At 38.3% G+C, this 21,635-nt stretch overlaps 1 protein-coding gene across 4 annotated transcripts in view; it reads right to left on the bottom strand.

Annotated features, from left to right (window-relative positions):
- Positions 1-21,635, bottom strand: part of SDK1 (sidekick cell adhesion molecule 1) — a 412,484-nt gene that overhangs the window by 207,882 nt on the left and 182,967 nt on the right. For all 4 annotated transcript variants that reach the window (XM_055805382.1, XM_055805383.1, XM_005228982.4 and 1 more), the window contains one exon: positions 6,761-6,894. In XM_055805382.1, the coding sequence (XP_055661357.1) occupies positions 6,761-6,894 (134 nt within the window). The remainder of the gene's footprint in view (positions 1-6,760; positions 6,895-21,635) is intronic.

Below are 21,635 nucleotides of genomic sequence, written 5' to 3'. Positions count from 1 at the left end.
TAATGCATATAAAATAATTCTATACTGCAATACAGTATCCGTTTTGCAGTAGATAATAGGGTAAACCATTGAGAAAACAGCCTCCTCTGAAATTCCTAGCTCTGGATAAAGCTTAAACTAACACTTGTTCCAATATATCAAAAGCAAATGTTTAACACTAGCTCAATTCAGTCCTTTTTGTTAGAGCTATAATTGTTATTAAAATGCATTTAACTTCAATATATACATATCTCTCTCTCTCTAAAGCATGGTTAAGTTATACTCATCCTATTCTCAATAGAATAGATTTCTCAATAATACTTCTCAAAAATAAATTATCAATAAGAAACAAAGATCCCTGTTAAAAAAATTGTGTCCTTTGGTATTAGAGCAGACTGGAGCTACAACTGAAGAAAAAGCATTAAGAGACAGTATTTTACCAGGGTGTTAAAGATGGCATTTACACAGAATTTATTCTTAAGGTTCAGTTTTAAATCCCAAACACTTTTACAGTCTCCTTCAAATTAACATCCTGGATAACAAAAGAATGTTAAGTGACCATCAAAGCAAAAGGCACACGTTTTACTCATGAAACTCCACATGGCACAACCACTGAGGGGCAGGGGGTATCCTTCCTGGAAATCCTGCTTGACAAAGAAAAAGCAAAACCTGGGTAGAAAATGGGAATGGGAAAGAAATGTCATTATTTCAAAAAGTGACTTAAAACCAGTGCACATCGGGCTGAGCTGTTCTGTGTCAGACTTCCCTCATATTCGGTCAGAGCCTCAGGCAATCACAGACAATCATGGCACAGAAATGTAATTTTATGTCATCCCATGTTCCTCCTCTTTCCCCCACCAAAAAAAAACCCCAAAGCATAAAAGCAGCATAATTAAATCACTAATTTACCCTCAACAACCCTGACCCAGAGAGGCTAAAAGTAGTAAATTCCCTTGGCATGAACTAAAAACAGTCTGACAAGTTTACAGAGCTTGTGTGAATTTGACCTCAGAATAGAGTACCTATTCCCCAGGGGTGCCAGCCCATGTCTTTTTTTTTTTTTCCCTGCCTACACCTGAAAGCTGGAACTAGCTATGAAAAATTCATGCAGCGGTATGCTTCAGACATATCCACGAAGGATCCTCAACATCTGCTGACTTCAACAAACCTTGATGGTTAATACAAAAAATTATGTTAGTGAAATGCCTCTTCCAGAGAGCAAAATGTCTGCTCAGAATCTTCTGCAAACTCATCTTCTTACCAAACGTGACAGAAGGATCTCAAAAATAATATTCTACCAAATACACTGACAAGTAACATGGCACTTTTTCCCCCACTTCCTTTCCTAACAATGTAAAGAATATTTCCTTTATATAGACACTGAAAATGACCTAAACATCTCATGCTATCATGAGAACCTTTCTTTGTAATAGAAAAACAAACAAAAACTTTCAGTGCAAAATCAGTACCGAGAGCCTCAAATAGGACTCTTCCCCTCTATAAAATTCATGCTTTGATATGTTAAGCTGAAAAACAAAATAGGCACCAACTGGAGACAAACAGGGTCTATTTAGCCTCACATCAATGTCTGCTGAAACCGAATAAAATTCTTCTTGTTGCAAGCAGAAGCTGAGCAAAACAACATGACACCCTTGTATTTTAAATTAATTGCAATACAACCAAGCCAGGAGTTTAATTTTCAGCCCCCAACTTTTTTTTTTTTTTTTTTACTATTTTTTTTTAAGCATTGCCAGTGCTCAAGGGAAAAAATTTATCTTTGTTAAATGATAATTGGCTTTATTATCTTTGACTCTTCAGAAATGCTGGCTGGCAAGGTTTGTAAAATTTTCATCAATCTTGTTTTCTGTTTTTACAAACCCTGCATCAGAAAAAGACGTCAGTCTGCAGAACACTCTGTATCTCCTAGTGTTATGAATAGGTCTTGAGACTATCTAATTTACTAATAAATCTATTGAAGCAACATGCATCACAATTATTTCACAGCTTAACAACAAGGTCCAGACACAAGGCCCTGAATTGCAGTTCCAGACGATTAGCGCTGCAAAACCAATTGAAGCAAGAGCATCTAAGCTGTCAGAGCAGCTTACACATACCCACCATTTGCAAACTTGCCATTTAAATAATTTACTGGGGGACACTTTCCCAAATTTTTCCTAAAATACTTCAACTCAACTCAGAAGTAGCAGTACATACTGTTGAAAGTTTCTAAGACTGGGGCAACGGTGCTCATGTTTACAGCATTGCATTGAAGTTAATAATAGAAAAATCTCAGCAGGGCTTTGCAAACTTCTTCTAAAGTGGCACTGGAGTCTTGCCATGTCATCATGCAACAAAGTGACAAGGACACACCATTGCATACATGGTGGGAAGTACCTCAGCCAGCTCCTTACAGCAATAAAAAACTCCCTATGAATCTCCCCCACCCCCCCCAAGAAAAAAAACCCACTTCTTGAACTCTTGAAATATATACTAGAAATCCTTATGGTTTCATTAAGAAGTTGATTTTTTGTTTGGTTCTTTTGTGTGTGGGTTTTTTTTTTTGTTGTTGTTGGTTGGGCCCCCCCCAAGTTCCATGCTACAACCATAAGAGGTCTGGTGCAGTTTCAGAGAAATGTAGCTGATACACAGAATACGGCCTTCTAGGAAGAGTTTTACGATGGCCTTACTTTAATGAACACTACAATCTTTAAGTGTCCTGCCGAGACTGGGAAGATCAAAAGCATGTTGCTTTATTCCCCTGACAAGCCAGAGTCTTTAGGAAGAGATCTGAGCATCCGTGCTGCAGCGTATATCTGCCTGCGAGAGAACAGGCACGAAAGAAAAAGCCTAAAGAATTAAGGTTCCATTTAAGATACCATCAAATCTATCGTTAAATAGATGGAAACAGAAAGGAACATTAAGGATTTCCCTTTTTTTTTTTTTTAATCGAAAGTGGTATTTACATCCAAGGAGCTTGCAACAGCTTCAGCGATAGATTGATTCTCACACCTCTCTGGTCAAGTTAGGAAGTTCCAGAAATGGAGTTAATACTGATAGCCTCTGAAAAAGCAATTGTGAATTTTCAACAGGGAGTAAGTGACGTATGTGAGTAAAAAAGCAAACTGAGTTTTGTTACTATTTCTGTTGCCAAACTCTTGATTTTCAGACTTTCCAATTTTCCTAGCCAAAATGTTGTGTTATTTACACGAAAGCTGGGACATATGGTTAAAAAAAAAAAAAAAAAAAAGAAAAAAAAAAAAGAAGCCAAGATTTTCATTAGCTTAGTATACAGCTCAAGTGATTTTAAGACATTTGAAATTTAGGACTAATTTATGACATCTCATACTAATTTCAGATGTGACATTATTCCCAATATGCTGCCTGTTGGACATCATTTTTATTTTACCAGAGCCTGTCACCTCAGAGATGATCTAATCCTCTTGAAACCAGTGGGAACTTGTCCACTTGAAAGAAATAGCCATTGTTTTCGAGCATAGCTGGACTGTACCTCGTGCTGTGACCTGGACTTTCAAATTAAGATGCATGCCTTTAGAGGGCAGACATGCAGAACACCAGTGTTTAACCAAGCTAGGGGCTCAGATGCTCGGGGAAAAATAGTGCTCGATATCTGGATCTTCTCACAGAGTGACCATATCTAGTGGCCAACACAGCTTCAGTGCAAAGCATATTTAAGGAATGCATACTGGGTACATATCCGAAAAACACCAAGATGTTCTAAAGAGCTGTTAATTTTCATTAAACCCAGGCATTGCCATGCCTACGTTTTCAATGTCTGACTAACCTCAGAATGTAGAGAAAAGCAAACCTAAGCTCAGAAGAAGCAATGCTGACAAGCTAGAAGGCTTTCGTTTGAAGGTTTTCCAACTTCCATGCATCATGTTTGTAACCAGGGGGTGATGGGTAGATGTAAGACTTCACGCTGCTTGGGACTCAATGAACTATCGGTTAGATTGACAGGAAAGAAAATACCTTTACCTTTAGTACTCAGAGCCCTACTAGAGAATGTATCATGACTGGGACATTTAGACTGTATTTTTTAAACATGTTCAACATCTTCAAATCTTCTTACTCAATATGTATCAAATGTAGTTATTATTGAAGGACAGTTTAGTGTCTTTTCCAGACGTTGCTCAAACTCCATTTATTTTCAGCTGCAATTCAACATTGACTTTAATCTGCAATATAAGGCCCTATAACTCATCTCCTGCTTAGCTCAGGGCTATACCTTCCTCCTACTCTCAGTCTCGTATTTTGGACTAGAGCAGGACAGCTTACAGCTTTCTCAGCTCTTAGGCTGATTCTGCAAACGTGCTTTTCCTACAGGCTGCAGCAAGTCTGACACCGATATCCTTCAAGGAATAACAAGCTATGAATATCTAACATTGTTCTCAATGGATGACTGCTCTGGGAATTATCTCTAAGTTTTTTTTTCTTTTTGCCCTCAATAAAAGTGGCAATATGCATGCTGAATCATGCAGCAAGGTTGTACTCAATAATTAATATATAATCCACTCCCACAGAGATTGGATATTCCACTTTACTTGTGGTTTATTTGATTTTGATTAAACCTTTTTTAAATTTTATACATGTCCTAATGGAAAATGACAAGCATCATCACTCTTAACATCTGATAAAATTCAGACAGTGACAATTCAATGTGACATCTTCCATACCTGGATGTACCTTTAACAACCTGTTTCCAACCACTTGCTGGAATTCTTTATTACTCTTCCAAAATACATCATTTTTCTGCAACCATTCTCTGCATATTTCTTCAGGACTATGTTTTTCTTGATTATTTTCTGTTACTGGATCTAAAAGGTTTGTTTACTTCTATCTAAAGTATCACATACATTTCTTCCTCAGATCAAAGTTCAGAATTACCACATTAATCTCATTTTCTTTGCAGACACTGTGTTGCCTTATGGCCAAGGACTTTCTTCAACATACACAACGCATTAATAATCCCAGATATCAAAACAACAATTTAGAAAACTTATTGGCTAATCTTAATTTTAAGAACTAAATCCATTTTTGGCTTTCCATCTTGCCTCATTCTTCGTTTTCATTTATCCATTTAATTTTTCCTATTTTATCCATTTAATCTTTCCTATTTTTCCACATTCCAGACAGACTGCATTCATGGTATTAAGTCTGTATGCATTTTCAAGTGTTTTCTTTTCCATATGCCTGCACTACCTTCTGCTTTGCATAGCACTTGTTATGCATGCATGATCACAGACTACTTCTAGCATTAATTAAGATATGAAATTAAAGTGGGAAGTACATTATTGGTCACACATTACAAACAATATAAATTTGCTTTAAAAATGAAATTACTAAAGTGTTAGCAAACCTCTTTATACTGTCAGAAATAATAATGTTTACAATCTACATGCCACAGTACAGCCAGAATTCACAAGTGGATTTGGAATAATATTTCCACTTCAGAAAGATATGCATAAAGCCCTGGAAAAGTTCATTTAGTTCATAAATGTATCTGGAAGAAAACCCAGGTTTGTCTCTTCTGCTGCCTATTGCTCCACACAGCTTCTTACCTACAGCCCACAGTGACCCCAAACCCACTGGTAGGACTTCCATTCTTTAAGAACAGCTTTCCTTTAAATCTGATTAGCAATTTTAGCAGAAAAGTTGTATTTGCTTAGAAATTAAATGTTTCACAGGGACACAATGTTTTTGATGAACTTCTGTCAAAAATAAGCATATTTCCAAAAGCAATTTCCCAGACTTCCTGCCCAGAAACCCGGACCCCCAAGTTTTGTTTTTATGAGGAAACAAGCCATAGGGATTGCCCCAAATCTAACGGTATCCAAGATCAAGAGATCTCGGGCATCTCATCATGCAGACCGATCTAGAGCTGAGGGTCTCACATAATCTAGAAGCCCAAACCATAGGAGTAGCCTGTCAGTAGAACTACCAGTGTCATTAACAATTTACTCTCAGTCATCTCTTCCTCGTTTCTACAATCACAAATAGACATCTTCACATTCACACAGCTAACATACCCCTGCCTCGCTGCTACATTAAAAACATCTTTACCAAACACCCTCAGAAAAGGAGTCAAACCATTCTACATGTTTAGAAATTAATGTTTTATACAAACACATTTACAGAATGTTTTACAGTGGTTTACACGTGCACATTAGTATACTTGGTGTGCAGTCACCTTTTTGACCCCATTTGCTCTGCTGCTTTTCCCTCCCCTTTGCCGTAAAATCTACTTGTGGAATACCTCTGTAATGGTAGGTGTGTTAATACAATTTGCACAATGTAAAATAATAAGTAATAACAATGAAATGCATGTTCCCTGGGACTCTGTGATAACTCCAAGTAAAAATAATGCCATAGACTGGGAATAGACTCATTAATAAAATTGCACTCAGAAGAGTGACTTGTTTACTTACGTACAATGGAAAACAATACATTATAAACCCCTGCATTAAAAAGAAATTATGATCACAACTTCACAACAAACAGCGAGGGATATCATCATGTACCTGCCTTGCACAAAATAAATGATCAGACAAAAGGCTCTGAGGGTGATTTGTCGAGGACGTATACTCTCCTCGGTCACTTACTGCACAAGGAGTACAATATGCTCCAAACCAAGCAGGAGAAGATGACCTCTTTTAAAGATCCAATCCTTTGTAAGCAAGGCTCTTTTTATTAGAGCACGCTTTAGTGAATACTGTCTGCAACCTCAGTATAACAGCATATTATCCAGATTTTGGATACTCACTTGCTACGCTGAGATGAATAAACGGACTTGTCTTGTTCTCCCCATTCTTTTCATTGACCGCCTGAACGTAGTAGCCTCCTGCATCGGTCACTGATGTTGCAAGGATCACCAGCTGATTCTCAAGTGTGATGGCTCTATTTAGGAAAGAGAAAGATGGCACTGAAACCAGAAGAATGGTACCCACTAGGCAAAACCCATACACCACTTCAGACTTTACAGACTGATACAATATTCATTGGTCACCCAAATCAAGATGTGGGGGAATCAAAACCAGCCTGATTTCAAACACGTTCACAAGTAATACTTCAGATCTTTGATGTCTCTAGGCCTTTTCGCTGTTTAGATCATGTAAAATGTTTATGGGGGACATACAGAAAGCTACAATGTATGAAACCAGAACAGTTCAAATGAAGTTACACGAGAAACGGCAAATGACAACAGAGTCCAATAGCCTGCAAACTGCATCATCATGGGCTGACGACAGTCCTGGCAACCATCAGTATGCTGCAAAGTCAGTTTTATTGAAAACCTTCTCAAGAAGTGAAAGCCAGCCTATTGAAGACTGACGCTCAGGGAATAACAACACATAGTTTAGCGGGGGAAAAAACAAGTAAAAATCAAAGCAGAACCTCAGAAGGTAAACTTTCTGTATTTATAGTGTCGCTAATTATTACAACATCAGAGCCGAGAACATTGCCAAGCTACAGCCTAATTGATATACACAGACAATCTGTGTATAGATACGGAGGGAAGAGTTTTCGTTTAATCTAAAGCAGGTAGGAAAGCACAACCCTGTGGTTTGCACTGGTGTAGGCCTGAAGGAGTCAATAAATGTCATTGTATAACACAAATCTATTCTTGCTTAGGGCTGCTCCATAACAAATGTCTCTATAAACTCCATTGTAGGCAGCATTACCCACTTGCACTGCAGTAGGGCTGGTTACTTTGCATTTTACATGTATTAGGTGGTCTTTTCTTGACTATAAGAGATAAAGTTTAATCTAGAGATAACACGTAAAAATTTAATGGCTTAACTGAACAGGACGCAGGAGGCTCAAAACCCAGATAAGAATAAAAGAGCACATAAAGTTCCAGAGAAAGCCTGTGGAGCAAAGAGCTGACACTAATGCACACCAGGACAGGCACAAACTTGGAAATCAATGCAAGACTTGAAGCAAGAAACTCCTACCTTCATGCATATTACTTGATGAGAAGCCACACTGAGTTCAGCTGTGCTATTAGTCCTATCCTTGAGCAAGCGGTTGAAACAACATATAAAATTATTATACAGGATTAAACAAGTTCATACATCAATGGGCCTCAAAATATCAGTGCTAAGTCAAAGTATTTGTAACACTAATGAATCGGTGATGAACACTCCTGCATGTCTTCCTCTTGTTTTGGCATGGTGTGGTTAACGTTGATAATTCACAACTATTTTGCTTTTGAAAAAGCATTTAAAGCAGTAGGAGAAATCACAGGTTCCTATCCACACAGCATACTCCTTTTTATACATAGGAGGGGGCATAGAAAAATCAGTGAGAACAGAACAGTATTCAAAGGCTGTGTCTATTTTATTCATATCCCTTCAGTTTTCCAATGTGGATTTATGAACTCCTGTAAAGCTATCACTGAACCACAGAAACATTTCGGTTGCAAAAGATCTTTAAGATCGCAGAGACCAACCATCAGCCCAGCACTGCCCAGCCCCCACTAAGCCACATCCCCAGGCGCGGCACCTACACGTCTTTTAAATACCTTCAAGCACAGCAACACCACCACCTCCCTGGGCAGCCAGTTCCAGTGCTTGGCAAGCCTTCCAGTTAAAATTTTCCTAAATCTAAACCCCCTGGCACAACTTGAGGCCGTTTGCTCTTGCCCTGTCGCTTGTTCCCTGGGTGCAGAGACCGCCCCCCCCCTGCCCACAGCCCCTGTCAGGCAGCTGGAGGGAGCGATCAGGTCCCCCCGAGCCCCCTGCTCTCCAGGCTGACTCCCCCCCAGCTCCCCCAGCTGCTCCTCCTAAGACTTGTGCTCTAGACCCCAATAAATAAGTATATAAGGCTATATTTTCAGCTCTGAAATCAATCATCACACATCAGCTAAAGATCCTGTTTACATTATCTTTATTGACAGTTTTTATTATAAAAACTACTAAAAAAAAATCACTGTGTGATTTTTTTTTGCTTTATTCAACGAACCTGTACTAGCTTAATTGGGTTAGAAAATTAATCAAAGTAACTGTGATAGATTTACAGAGTGGGGATATAAAATGCAATTAATATGACATTTGATAAAGCAAATAAAGATAAAATTCCAACAAAGTGCTAATAATTGAATATTAAAAGACAATGAGATTTACATTCATTTCTAGTTCAGTTCTATAGAAAGCAGCATTAGAAAGATTATTTAAAAACACTGAAAGATATTTCAGACTGCTTTGATGCCAGCTGCAACTGCACCCAGAGTTTTAAAGGTGATCTTTAAATACTGGTGAGATGCATGCTGTTACTACCTGTATTAAATTGGCTGGAAATTTTGACATTTAAATCATTACATTCATTATATACTAGTCAAGAGTAGAGGGAATTAAAATGTATTTAGTAAGAAGATTGTTTAAAATGAAGTGAGTTACACAAGTATTTATTGGAATGTGAACAAATTTGTGAGTGAAATTAAGTAAATTTTCAAGATTAAATAAATATTAGCACATCACTGATAGGAAAAGATCAGTGCAAAAGGGCTAAACGTTGTGAATTACATGTCCAAATTAGTGCAAAAAGTTTGATATTAATTTGTATAGAGAAAAAGACAGGAAAACAAAGCAACTACTGAAGACAACTTTTTGGGGTCATCAATTACATCACATAAATTTAAAATTTAAAACCCCAAAATGAGTTACTGATATCTTAATAGTTCTGTGGGAAAAACAGCATTTGAATTTCATTAACTAAAGAGAGGTACAGAGCAAGACATGAGTCTTCACAGGCTGCAGATTATGGGAGTGTTATTTAGATCAAGCATGAGCCTCATGCATCAGCAAAATCAATTAGTCACATTTTAAGGACTCATTAATTCCAATATTTCTAAGCCATCTGAAGATTCACGCCCCAGCCCTTACCAGGGTTGCAGCCACTTTTTGCACAACAGCTGCACAGAGCACTCAAAAATGGGCTTCACATGTATTCCTGGGTTTGTTTTGGGTTTTTTTTTTTTTTCTTTGTATGATATAACTTCTAAATTATGACAGCACCACCCTAATGTTCCAAGGAAAATCGGATTCCAGGCTGCTCAGTTTACCTGCATATTTGAGGAAGACAACTGCAGCAGGTGGAATGGACCTGTCAGTGATTCATACCCAGCATCAAATGCATGAAAAATATAAATATTGCTTTTTAAAGCAATATCGAATTTAATTCAAGCTAACATTTTCAAGATGGGAACAACCAGCAAGTAAACTAAGCAGACAGATCCTTCGGGATTTCTTAAGCATTGGGAAAGGAGCAGTTTAAATCTGCAGTTTTAATAAAAGAATTTTTAAAGTTTCTCTGGAGCTCAGTGGAAGCCTGTCGGGAACCACAGCTAATATACAAACAGCAACATAAATGCCTGCGAGTGGTAGGCAGTTATAACAGTCAGTTCAGTATTATGATATCCTACAAGCATTTCAGTGACACCTTCACTACAGAAGCAACCAGAGACCAGAACAGATGGATCTCAAAGCTTTTGAAACTACAAGCTACATTTATGACATGCTGCCTAAACAAAGGCTATGGCCTGACAGGATGGGATAAGGCAGCGATGATGGAGACAAGTCATTTTACATACCCAGTTCTTCTAAGCATCCAAACATGTATGCAGGCACCTAATGAGATTTTCATCACTTCCATTTATTGCAGCCAGAATTCAGCAGTTAGAAACACACTGGGATTTTTAACTGCAGCCTTCCCAATTGTCCAAGTACTATAAAAAACTATCTGGAGCAAATGATATCTAAGTTTGATCTAAAGCTTCTGGAAATTATTCTGTTAACATCAGTGAAACATGAATCAGACCTTTAGAAGTAAAGGGAATTTTCCAAAGGGGATATCATTATTAAGGCATTTAAGACAAAGTTTTTGGAGTTAAACAAATTTTTCCTGCACTGAAAACTGCATCATTTATTAAAATGTTGCAAATGAACTCTTCAGTATCTTAAATAGGTGGATTTCCATTAATAACGGTTTTTATGCTAAAATACTAAAATCTACTCTCCAAGTGGATCTTTGTTAGGTTATTAGTCTACCAGATTACACAATAAATACATAGTACTAGGTTATAAAAACATCATAAAATGAAAATCAGAGAGTAACCTGATTAGACTTTCTCTTAGAGGGCTGCCATCTGCTCATGAACCAGCGTGTGATATTTTAGCACAAAGACCCTCATAAAGCCTCTTTTCCAATATTATCTCCAGCTAATACGAGTATCAATCCCTCTTTACAAGACATTTTGAACTGGAAAACCTCTGTTCATCTTTTAGAAACTTTTGTCCACGTTACACAGCAGGCACCTATCTTCCTCCACAACTAACAGTGATGTTAATAGACACGGGAGAGATTAGAGTTATAACAGTGTAATTAACGAAAGACTTCCCCCATGGATTTCCCCTTTCGGAAAAACATACAGATACACTGCATTTAAAAACAGCTGTTCAAGTGAAATCCTGACTCAGAGTAGTGCATGCATGGCTTAACAGAGTGAGCATTTCACCACCCATGTGTCTTCCAATTCTGATGGGGCATTATTAATCAAAATTATTTAAATATGTGTCTCCCATGAACAGTCTGTGTTTTCAGGACGCAATCACAGAGCAACATGCCCATGGCGACAAAGCACTAAGAGCTGTGACTGGATGCCAGTTTCACAAAACTGAAATCTAGATTTCAGGTTCCAGATATGTTGTTACTGCAAATCCACCATCTACTAATGACAATTTTATACTGACACAGCCACTGAATATTAAGTATAACTACACAAATGAATGCCTTGATTTTACAATCAGTGCTAGTTTATACTGCTGTTTCTCTAGCTATGCCATGGCACATGTGTTTCTGGGAAGTGACCAGAATTTCTAGTCACGAAAGCATCCCAAGATGACACAAGAATAATGAAGGCAGTCCTAATTGCCAGGCAGAGGCCAAACACTATCATGGAACGAAGGATCACTAGCTATCAACAGGTTTAGCAGATACATTTCCAGGAGAAAATGAGAGCAGTGGCAGAATTTCCATGTTTTAAGCTTGGCTTACCTATTCTCTGGAACTAGTTTCGGAGTTTGCAAGGTCTTGGTTTGACAAGGTTATAGACACTGTTCTCCACGCTTGTTCACAAATACATTACACAAAACCTGTTTCATGTAAAGCAAGTGTAAGCCTGGAATGGAAGTGGATGAAAAACCATACTTGACAAATCATCAGTAATCCACTACCTGACTGGAAAGTTTTATCAGGTAGAAACCCACAGGGTCTGTCTTTGGCCTGGCATTATCTAATGTTTTCATAGGTGTTTGTTGACTGAATATAGATTTCACTTACTAAACCTGCAGATAAAAGTTCCAAAGACTCTGCAAAAGAGAATTAGAATTCCAAATGCAGAAGACCTGTTCAAGCCTCTCCACAAGCCTGAGGTTTGCAGTTCGATAAACAAGTTCAAAACGTTGTATTTCAGAAGGAATAACTGACTGCAAAACAGACAAACCTCACAAGAGAGTGAGAACAGCAGCACCGTTGGAAAATTTAGGAAATAACTATGTTTCTCGCCCAGTGTGGCTTACGCTCAGTTTTGGCTACTGGATTTAAACACGTGGGCTAGTCAAGAATAATAAAAATAAAAAAAAAAACCAAACCCAGAACTACATCAGAACAATTCACCGCCCTTGCCTCCAACCATCCAACCCCAAGAAGTGATCTAGAAAACATGACACACAGAAAAACAGTCAAAACCCCCAAAAATTTGTCACAAGTGTCTTCATATGTGTACAGAACTGTTACCAAAAAAAAGTATCTGAGATTTAGGCAGAATCATCAATTATCGAGTCTTGTTATAAAAATCTTAGCAGTTCACCCTCGGAAAAGCTTATTTTTAGCCTTTGGAGACAGAGGCTCCCAGATAGGATGCTCAGATGAATTCTCCCAAACATATTTAAAAACCATGCTCATATCAAGCAATTACTGGTCTACAGATTAAAAAACCCACAAAACAAAACCCAAGATAATCACTACATGACTGAGCACGAAAGATGTTTGCCATGAGAGACAATGCTACCAATCCAGAAGCAAGCAATTACAGTAACAAACTAAGGAATAATATTCTTAAGTGCACTACTTATGTCCAAATGTATTTTTTCTCCACCCCCCCCCCCCCGGTTTTCAGCAGCTTTAATTCTTATTTAATACAACTTAATTATTATCGCACAATGCCACTCCTTTGTTTTTTATCATTACATTTTAAGCAATAAGGCTTAGTACAGCTGATACAAGAACCTGTGTGTGCTTAAATCACAGCTCTGGGGTGTTATCTTACTGAACCACACCAGTGTGTGCTACTCCAGCAACAGCAGTTCTCAAACTAGAAGAAAAATCCAGACTTTCAAGACAAAATATACATCTCTGTCAACAACAGACCAAAGACTTAGAATAAAATAAGTCAATTTTCTCCAGTCTCCTCTTCTTATAAAGCTCTGAATGCATTCAAGATATTTGTAAACAGGGTATCTCTTTCCCTCTGTCTCCAGTTTATCATATAATCAACACATTGAACTCCACTTGTGACATCACTATCTGTTGCTATGGGCATAGCTAGCAACCACTGGAAAGAAGAATAGTGGATTTTTTTTTAATATAAATGGGTTATTTAAACAAAACATTGCAGATTAAAAGTATCATAGGTTGTTGATCTACGCAGCTGGCTGACTTCACTGGTGGTAAACACAAAGACTATTTGTAATCATCTGGGATTTTATGGTTCAATTTTCAGATACAGACAGATATGAATATTGCTCCACTTTATATTTCTCCTGGATTGATTATTCAAGGTGCTGCCATTTTTATTTTTTTTTTTTAAACACTGATATTCCCCCCCCCCCCCCCCTTCACTGTGGAAGGAAAACTTCTGTTATTAAATTATAACTTCACTTCTGATGAAACACGTCAGCATAATGGTATGTGGTATAGTGGTTTGTAGTGCAGTATTAAAGGGCCTCCTGTTGAATACTGTATCTTTGCTGAAATACATTTACTTTTATTCTGTAGTATAAGGCATGACTGAACTGCACTTACTATAAAACAAATTAACAGTGGCACAGTCCTGTCACAGGGCAATGCACTGAAGAGATAATTGACTATACAACAATGACAAAGAAAACTAAAACCCCTTAACAACATATTTAACAGAGATATTTAGACGCGCCACAACTGTGCCTACTTAGATGCTCCCAACCTCTTCTCATGCATGTTCCTGAACCTGCCTCAGCACCATCTCTGCCATTTTATTCCTGAATCCCACACATATCTTGTTCAAAACCACCTCCATTTTCACACAGGTGCATCTGAAAATAAGATTTGCCAGAGCTGTTGCTGTATGAGTATCTAGTCTCAGGGCCTCAAAAACCTGTATCAAAGTAACTGAAGTATCCATTCAGTTTGGAAATAAAATTTCATCTCTCAGACAGGTCAGTGTATATTGCTAATGTATTTGGTCAGTTTTCTCAGTTGAAAGAAGTCCTTCTTTAGCAGCTAAACACATGCACATCAATACATCCAGAACTGCCACACTAAGTACAGAGAGCACTGACAGAAATCATCTGGCTATATGAGCAATACCTAACGGCAGCTGCATAGCTGAGAAGGTAAAACAGCCACACACACATGGAAGACCTCAAGAGGACAGCACCTGCAAGGACTGTTCATTACCGCTCAACCCAAAGGCTTGTTTTTCCTTCTAGTGCCAGAAAAACCTACACCCATCTTACAAACACTACATCCAAACCAGCCCTACAAGGCAGAAGAACAGTAGTGAACTAGCCGCTCAACACCTTTGAGTAACTTAACAAAATGTGAGTATACTGAAATAAACAGCAGACTTTGAAAAATCTGTAGAGCCATAACTAATTACACAATTGTTTTGAGGAGTAGCAGGAAATGTTACACTCCAGAACCAACAGTCTAGAAGTCTATTAGATTTCAGATGCATTACTTCTCCTTTAAATAGCACCAAATCTTTAATCTCCTCTAATAGTACCAAAGAGTATCAACTGACCCGAGCATCAGCCTCTGCTGCTGCCCTAGTGCAGTGGTTCTGGGGAGAGCACTTTATTTAGACGAGTTTTACTATGAAAGATAATTAAACATTTATTGGCTGGAACAATACAACAGCTACCACTACCCAGGTACAGTACTGCCGTTTGCCTAGATGAGCATTTGTGTTACGGCTGCAAATTCATTGTACAGTATTATTATACAGTATCTTAGGTTTGCTGTCTAAATCAAAATAGGGATTTTGTGTAGTTATTTCTACTCAGACACCACTAAGACATATACTACTGCTATGCAGCACAAGCTGCACAGGCCCGGGAGCCACGTTTATCCAGGTTTCGCCAGTGATGTGTAGCCTTGGGTGAGTTATTTAGCCTTTCAGTCTGCATGGCTTGCCAAGAGAGAAAAAGGATAATACATGTATGTATTTCTTTTTACACTGAAAAATTTATCTAGAGGCTTAAATAGTTAATATCTCTAGCACTCGAAAGATGCAGAGGATTATGTCAGTGCTAAATCTTAATACTCTTTACTTCCCCTCTTGCATTTCAGTTTGACTATCAGACATTTTGTTATGACTTTAGGTAAAGCAGCGTCTTGCTTTCCAATTTTCAACTGCTTTATCATCTCCTGAACTATACACACCATGCAGGTGAGCATTGCTTTCCAAACACTAGTCTTCTAGTAACGCATGGTATTGCACTACTACTTTCAGCAGAATCCCCTCATAATGAGTACAGATGCATTTAGTAACAAACACATCTACCACAGACTCTGTAAAATCCTGGTTATTATTGTGGAAGAAATTTCAAGTCAATCAATCACAGACTTTCTTACTTTTTTAACACCATCAATGCAAACGTTTCAAAGCCCTTCAAGTTAGTGAAAATAAAACATGAAGAAAACACTAATAAAAAAACCAAATAAGCAGAACTTCAGCAGAAGTTTAAAAGGAAGTAGTGACTCCCTATTTCTATTATAAACAGGCCATGCAGTGACATAAAAGCAAAGTTAGGTTTGATAAATTCAACTATATGCTGAACGTACATATGAAGCCAAACACTGGAAATCTTGGAATAAAAAGAAAACTGCATGAACATTACAGCAGTATTTTATGTTATGGTTTCTACTCAAACATGATTTTCTGTCAATACTGTGTGAAACAAGGCACAGTAAATAACTGGAAAATATTGCTCTATCAATAGCATTTTATCTGTTTGGTTAGGTATTCACTACTAGTCAGAAATAATACAGGCTGAAAATTTTTCAGCAAGGAGAAACACCTCTTTCCAGTAAGTGAGGCAAACCTACACAAAGCTGTTGGCTGTGTAGCAAAGCTACAGAATTCTAAAAGGTGGAAAGCAAAGTTATGAGAGGGTTTATGCAAGAGATTGAGAAGATAAACAACATTATATCTAAACCACCCCTTTCCCAGGCAAAGTAATACTACCTATATTGAAGGCTATGAAACTTCAATGCAAACTTTAGCATCTTTTAAAATAAAGTGTCCTGGAAGATAGCCTTTAGGCATTCAGAACCATAGCTCCCCTTTGGGATCCATTTGTATATTGTATTGGAAACCAAATTGCAGCCCTTGATTCCAGAACTCATAAAGAACACTTCACTGGCCAAGTGAAATGTAAATAACACCCGAGTGAAGAGGCAGCAGACCATACAGATATTTTTGATTTCAGCTTGGGAGAGGTTTTTTTTCAGCCAAAACCAAGACAACAGGTAACCTGTCAACTACAGTTATTTTTAAAATTACTTGAAATCAATACATGGGTGTGTTTGTATGACTTACTGCTTATTTGACTTCTGAGTCTAACGACACACATTTCCTGGAGGCAGAGCAGTGACACGTACTCAGGACTCCTGGTGTAAAGCTTAAAGAAGCCAGAAGACCAAAGCTTGTGCAGTAAATCTTGCCAGTCCTCTGGTAGAGTGACAATAACTTCTCCTTTAGAAAGAGCCCCATAAGTAAGTGACACAAAAGGCAGAAAATTCCAGCTCCCTCCCTTCCAATACTGAGGCTACGAGCACACGTTCCCTCTAATGAAGCGCAACACGGAGCATGCATCTGAGAGACTGCCTTGTTTACATTTGCTGGATGATCCATAAACACTATGCTTACTGAGCAGGCAAATGAAACCCTGAAGTGCCAGTAGAAGCAGTTTGGTTTCTTTGATTTTACGGCTACAATATGCTTTGCAGAGCATTTTTATTTTCAGTGCTGAAGAAACACTCAGCTATGAGTTACACAGCAAAAGGACTCACAAATCCTGGGAAAGACGCATGCGTATTACCAGCCTCGTTTATGTTTCCGGGGTTGCGAACAGAATGCTCAACATCTTGCTGAGGCAAGTAATTCTACATAATAGTTAGACCAGAACAGAAAACCTCTGATGCCCCCAAAGTCTTTGCTGCAATCTGTCTTCACATATTTATCTCCTCTCTTGCAGACATTTCTGCTGCAGAGGTTTTAGGGATTTGCTCCTGCAACGCAGCAAAATGCTGCTCCCTGCGATTCCCCTCATCTGGAGAAGAGGTGCTATTACCGAGTTAATGGACAGTAGACACAACAGTTCCATCACCTTCAGTTACTGACTCTTTTTATCCCCTTCGCCCTGTAATGAGGATCTCTACTTGCTCACATTTACACAACGGCAGCATCAGCTATCCTCTAATCCTGCAACACATTAAAATGGAAAGATAGATGCAGGAAAACATTAAAAAGTCCTTATCACTTGGCTGCAGAGGTATAAACTTAAAATAGGAGATTGTTTTTCTGGAGAAAACAAATAAATACATTTACTTAATTTTCTTCTTAAGCAATCCTTATGAGCGTTGAAAGGATGCTTTGATTATTACTGTAAAGATAAACAATGAAACATTCCATTATATCTTACCGAGGTTAGATAGAAACAAATTCAGTTCCTTCCTGTACATGTTTTTCCCAGGTGCATTAACACACTTCTTTACATTCAAGAACCAAGTTTTATTACAAGCTGAGTGTGTAGGGAACAGGGAGATAGGGAATGAAAACAGAATGAACAGAATACTAATGAGAAAGAAAAAAAATGCAACCCTGACAGCCAATCCCTTTAATTAGACAGACGTTTACATTTTTAACTTCCAAGTTCTTAATCCTGTTACTGAACTCAGAATGTGGAAAATAGAAAAAACGCTCAAACAATTCCTGCCGGCTACTTTGCTAAAGGAAATGTGAAAATTAACCTCTTAACTCCTAAGATGAAAATATTGTACAAAAGAATGACAAAAGAGGGTTGTACAAGAGCCTAAGCACTGAAGCTATGACAGTGACATCCAAACTTCAGAATCAAATCTTGAAAACAGAGTTAACTGATAGGAGAGACTGAACAAGACAGTCACACAGGGCAGTTAGGTAGACTTCTTTTCTTCCCTGTATTCTAGAATAAACTAGGAGTTAAAACATATATTTGGGTATACTGCAGCCCTTCCTGAATCATGTAAAAGAATCAGAAAAATTACCATCTGCAACCAGTTTTATTAACTTTAGTAACAATAAAGAAACAGAAAGACAGCTTCTTGCAGGTTTGTAGCACTTAAGATGAATTCTCATTTGTTGGTAGGAATCTTTATACAAAGGACAGAAATAAGTTCAGCTGGTACCCTAGTTTTGGGATAGTAAAAGCGCATTGTGTGAGTGCTTAATATTTAACCCAGAACAGGAGCTAAACAGGTGCCCAGGGATTGTAACTTTTCTTAAAGCTAAAACAATTAGTCAGGAACGCAGGCCCACAGTTAATAAGTACAAGTCTACACTTCAGCTCAGTACAGTCTCTGTGAAGTTAGAGACACCACTGGGGAAAAGAAAATCATGGCATGGCTCATTTCTAATTGCATCCTTGTGAACAGGAACGAGCGGAGGAGAGGGCACACATCCACACTAAAACACACAGATACGCATCTCGGGAGATGTGTCAGAGCTGCTGCTTGATTGATCCCTCTGTCAACTCAAGTTCTTCCTTCAGCTCATTCAGCAGCCTGAGTTTTTGAAGTAGACACTTTATTCTGTCCCCTGGTGCCTCAAATGAGCTCGGAGCACCGACACAAAAGTAGGGATTGTTATAATCACAGAATCAAGTTTTAAGACCTAATACTGCTCTATAAATAATTTCAGCATTCTCAGTTTAGATGACTTCACTCAAAAGGGCATAAGCATAACACATACCCTTTCCTCTCTCTTTCTTTACTCGTCACTACAGAGTGGCAACTGGAAAAGAATATTTGAGAAGAGAATGCGAGTTAAGCTCGCAAGAGCAGAAGTGGCACCATCTCACTGGTTTCCCTCCTAAAGCAGCAGAAAGACTGTCAGTTTAGAGGAACTTCTCATTCCAATAGCACTAGAAACTGAAGGAAAAAACTCTCCATCAAAATTGAACACTTCAGTAATGGAAATTTTTTTTCTATGTTCCTATTGCTGCTCAGAAGTGTAATCTCTGATGCCTCAAGGATGTATCAAAATTATATTTATTGGTAAACTCTATGGCAAGAACAACATCAGTATAAAACATTTTCATAAGAAACAACTCCCTTCCCCCCATATAAAGCAGCTGTAGGTTTCCTAGGGTTGCTGAGCCAACCGAAATCCTCCTCCTCCACCCCCACCATTGTTTTCTGCTACACATGCTTCCAGCCCATGAGAGTGGTAACTATAAATGCACAGCCCACGCTGCTCAGAGCACGCTACACGAACCAACGCTGAGACAAACTGCCAGCGAACCTACTTATGGGACCTTGCAGCAGTATATAAAAGGATAATATTAAGATGACCTGTGAATACAGATGAGCAAATTCCCAAACTCTGAATTTAGATGGTTTTTTGCTTTAAACCATATTTCATTTACTTAATGTAGATTTAAAATGGGGCCTTGGGACTGCTTTCAACTAAGAATGTACTTTAAGAAACAAAGGGCATAAAGCATTTGCTAAAACACAATTGTAATTCTACATGCCTAACATTTCCACATTCCCATTATTTTCTGCAAACATTTACTTGTAGTACCAACAAATGTAAAATTATGCATGTTTGTTGTTCAACTGAAATTACCTGACAGGGTAAAATGGTGCAGAGGCCAACTAGTCAGCATTAAACCAACAGCTGCTCTATTGCACCATACTACTGGAGCACAAATACAGCCTGCATAGCAAAGCGGAGCCTGACCCTGGGAAGACAAACACACTATTTTGAGTAGCGGAACTAACAAGGCCTTTTCTCTCACAAGCTGCATCTTATACCCCTAAATTTTCCCACTATCATTAAATATATATATATATATTTTCAGGCAGCACCATTATCTTCTTCAACACTAACCCTACTATGCAACCAAATCTCCCCACCATCAGCAAAACCAAAATAACCCAACCATAACCACAATTCAAGCAGTACCACTAACCATAAAGCCTCACTGCCCTCCTTCGCTGCCTCCAGCCACAAAATGTTCTAGAAGACTTCCCATTCTGCCTTCAATCCTCTCTCAAAGCAGCCTTTTGGTTTTCCAGCAGTCAGCCCAAACCTTCAGAGCTCTGGCAGAATTCCTCCACCTCCCCCAACTGTGTAGCCAAGCAAGTGGCAGCACCTGCAGCTCATTTGGAGATAACTACGAGCTGATGAACCCAACCCAGCTCAGCTGTGCCCAGCTGGCAGCAGGATTTCTAGCAGCGGGGTAGCTAACCCAACATCTGACTTCCACAAAGACTGTGGGACCTCCTACTTATACCCTCTGCTCAGTGGGACTAATTTTGTCCGACAAATTTGGAAGAAACTGGAGGCAGATGTGGACAATCAGAACAAACTGCTAGGTAAGCTTTAGACTTTTAGGAGGAACCTTTGTAAATGTGTCTACATTGTGCCAGATCCCATTTATTTCTTCATGGCTGTACTACTTTGTACAGCATTGCATTGACTCTTATAAACAATAATTTATCTTCTCATGACAAATTCCAGTTCTCCCATCATCTCAGAGCAGAAAAATCCAGAACCAAACTCCATGCTTGTATGATTATTTTTTTTTTTTTTCATGTCTGGATATGGGTTCACATAAACTTGTGATTCCAGGAGAGAAATAGATATATATGTATAAATGTGTATTGAATATACCTCTTTATATATTATATATTTATAGAACAGATTTATAGGAAGGTGTATATATCTATAGATACCCTCTACCTATATTACAACACCTGTGATATATTCTGTATCTACAAGACAGGGTTCTGTTTGGAGGCTTGAGCTACAGAATCTAAGCTATTGTTAATTAAAAATGACACTACTTGTATTTTACTCTAGCCCTTTTATTAGTGTCTTCACACTGACTGTGTTCTATTCTTTAGTCAGTTGCTTCAACAACTCCAGGGAGAAGAAAAGTGTGTTGCTGTTGAGGATATGCCTGCTCTCCTATTTAAGCTTTGCTTCCAACAGTCAAGTAAGTTGCAGGGAAGCAGAAGGTTAAAAACTTTGCATTTCATCTCTACCAAAACAGTAAAAGAAAAATGAGATTGCTGAATAGCTGACAATAACTGCAGAATCAACACAGCAC

Source organism: Falco peregrinus, chromosome 5 (genome assembly GCF_023634155.1).
Source record: "Falco peregrinus isolate bFalPer1 chromosome 5, bFalPer1.pri, whole genome shotgun sequence".
Classification (NCBI taxonomy): domain Eukaryota; kingdom Metazoa; phylum Chordata; class Aves; order Falconiformes; family Falconidae; genus Falco; species Falco peregrinus.
The sequence above is the reverse complement of the archived record's forward strand: the minus strand, read 5'-3'. Positions and strand labels throughout refer to the sequence as shown.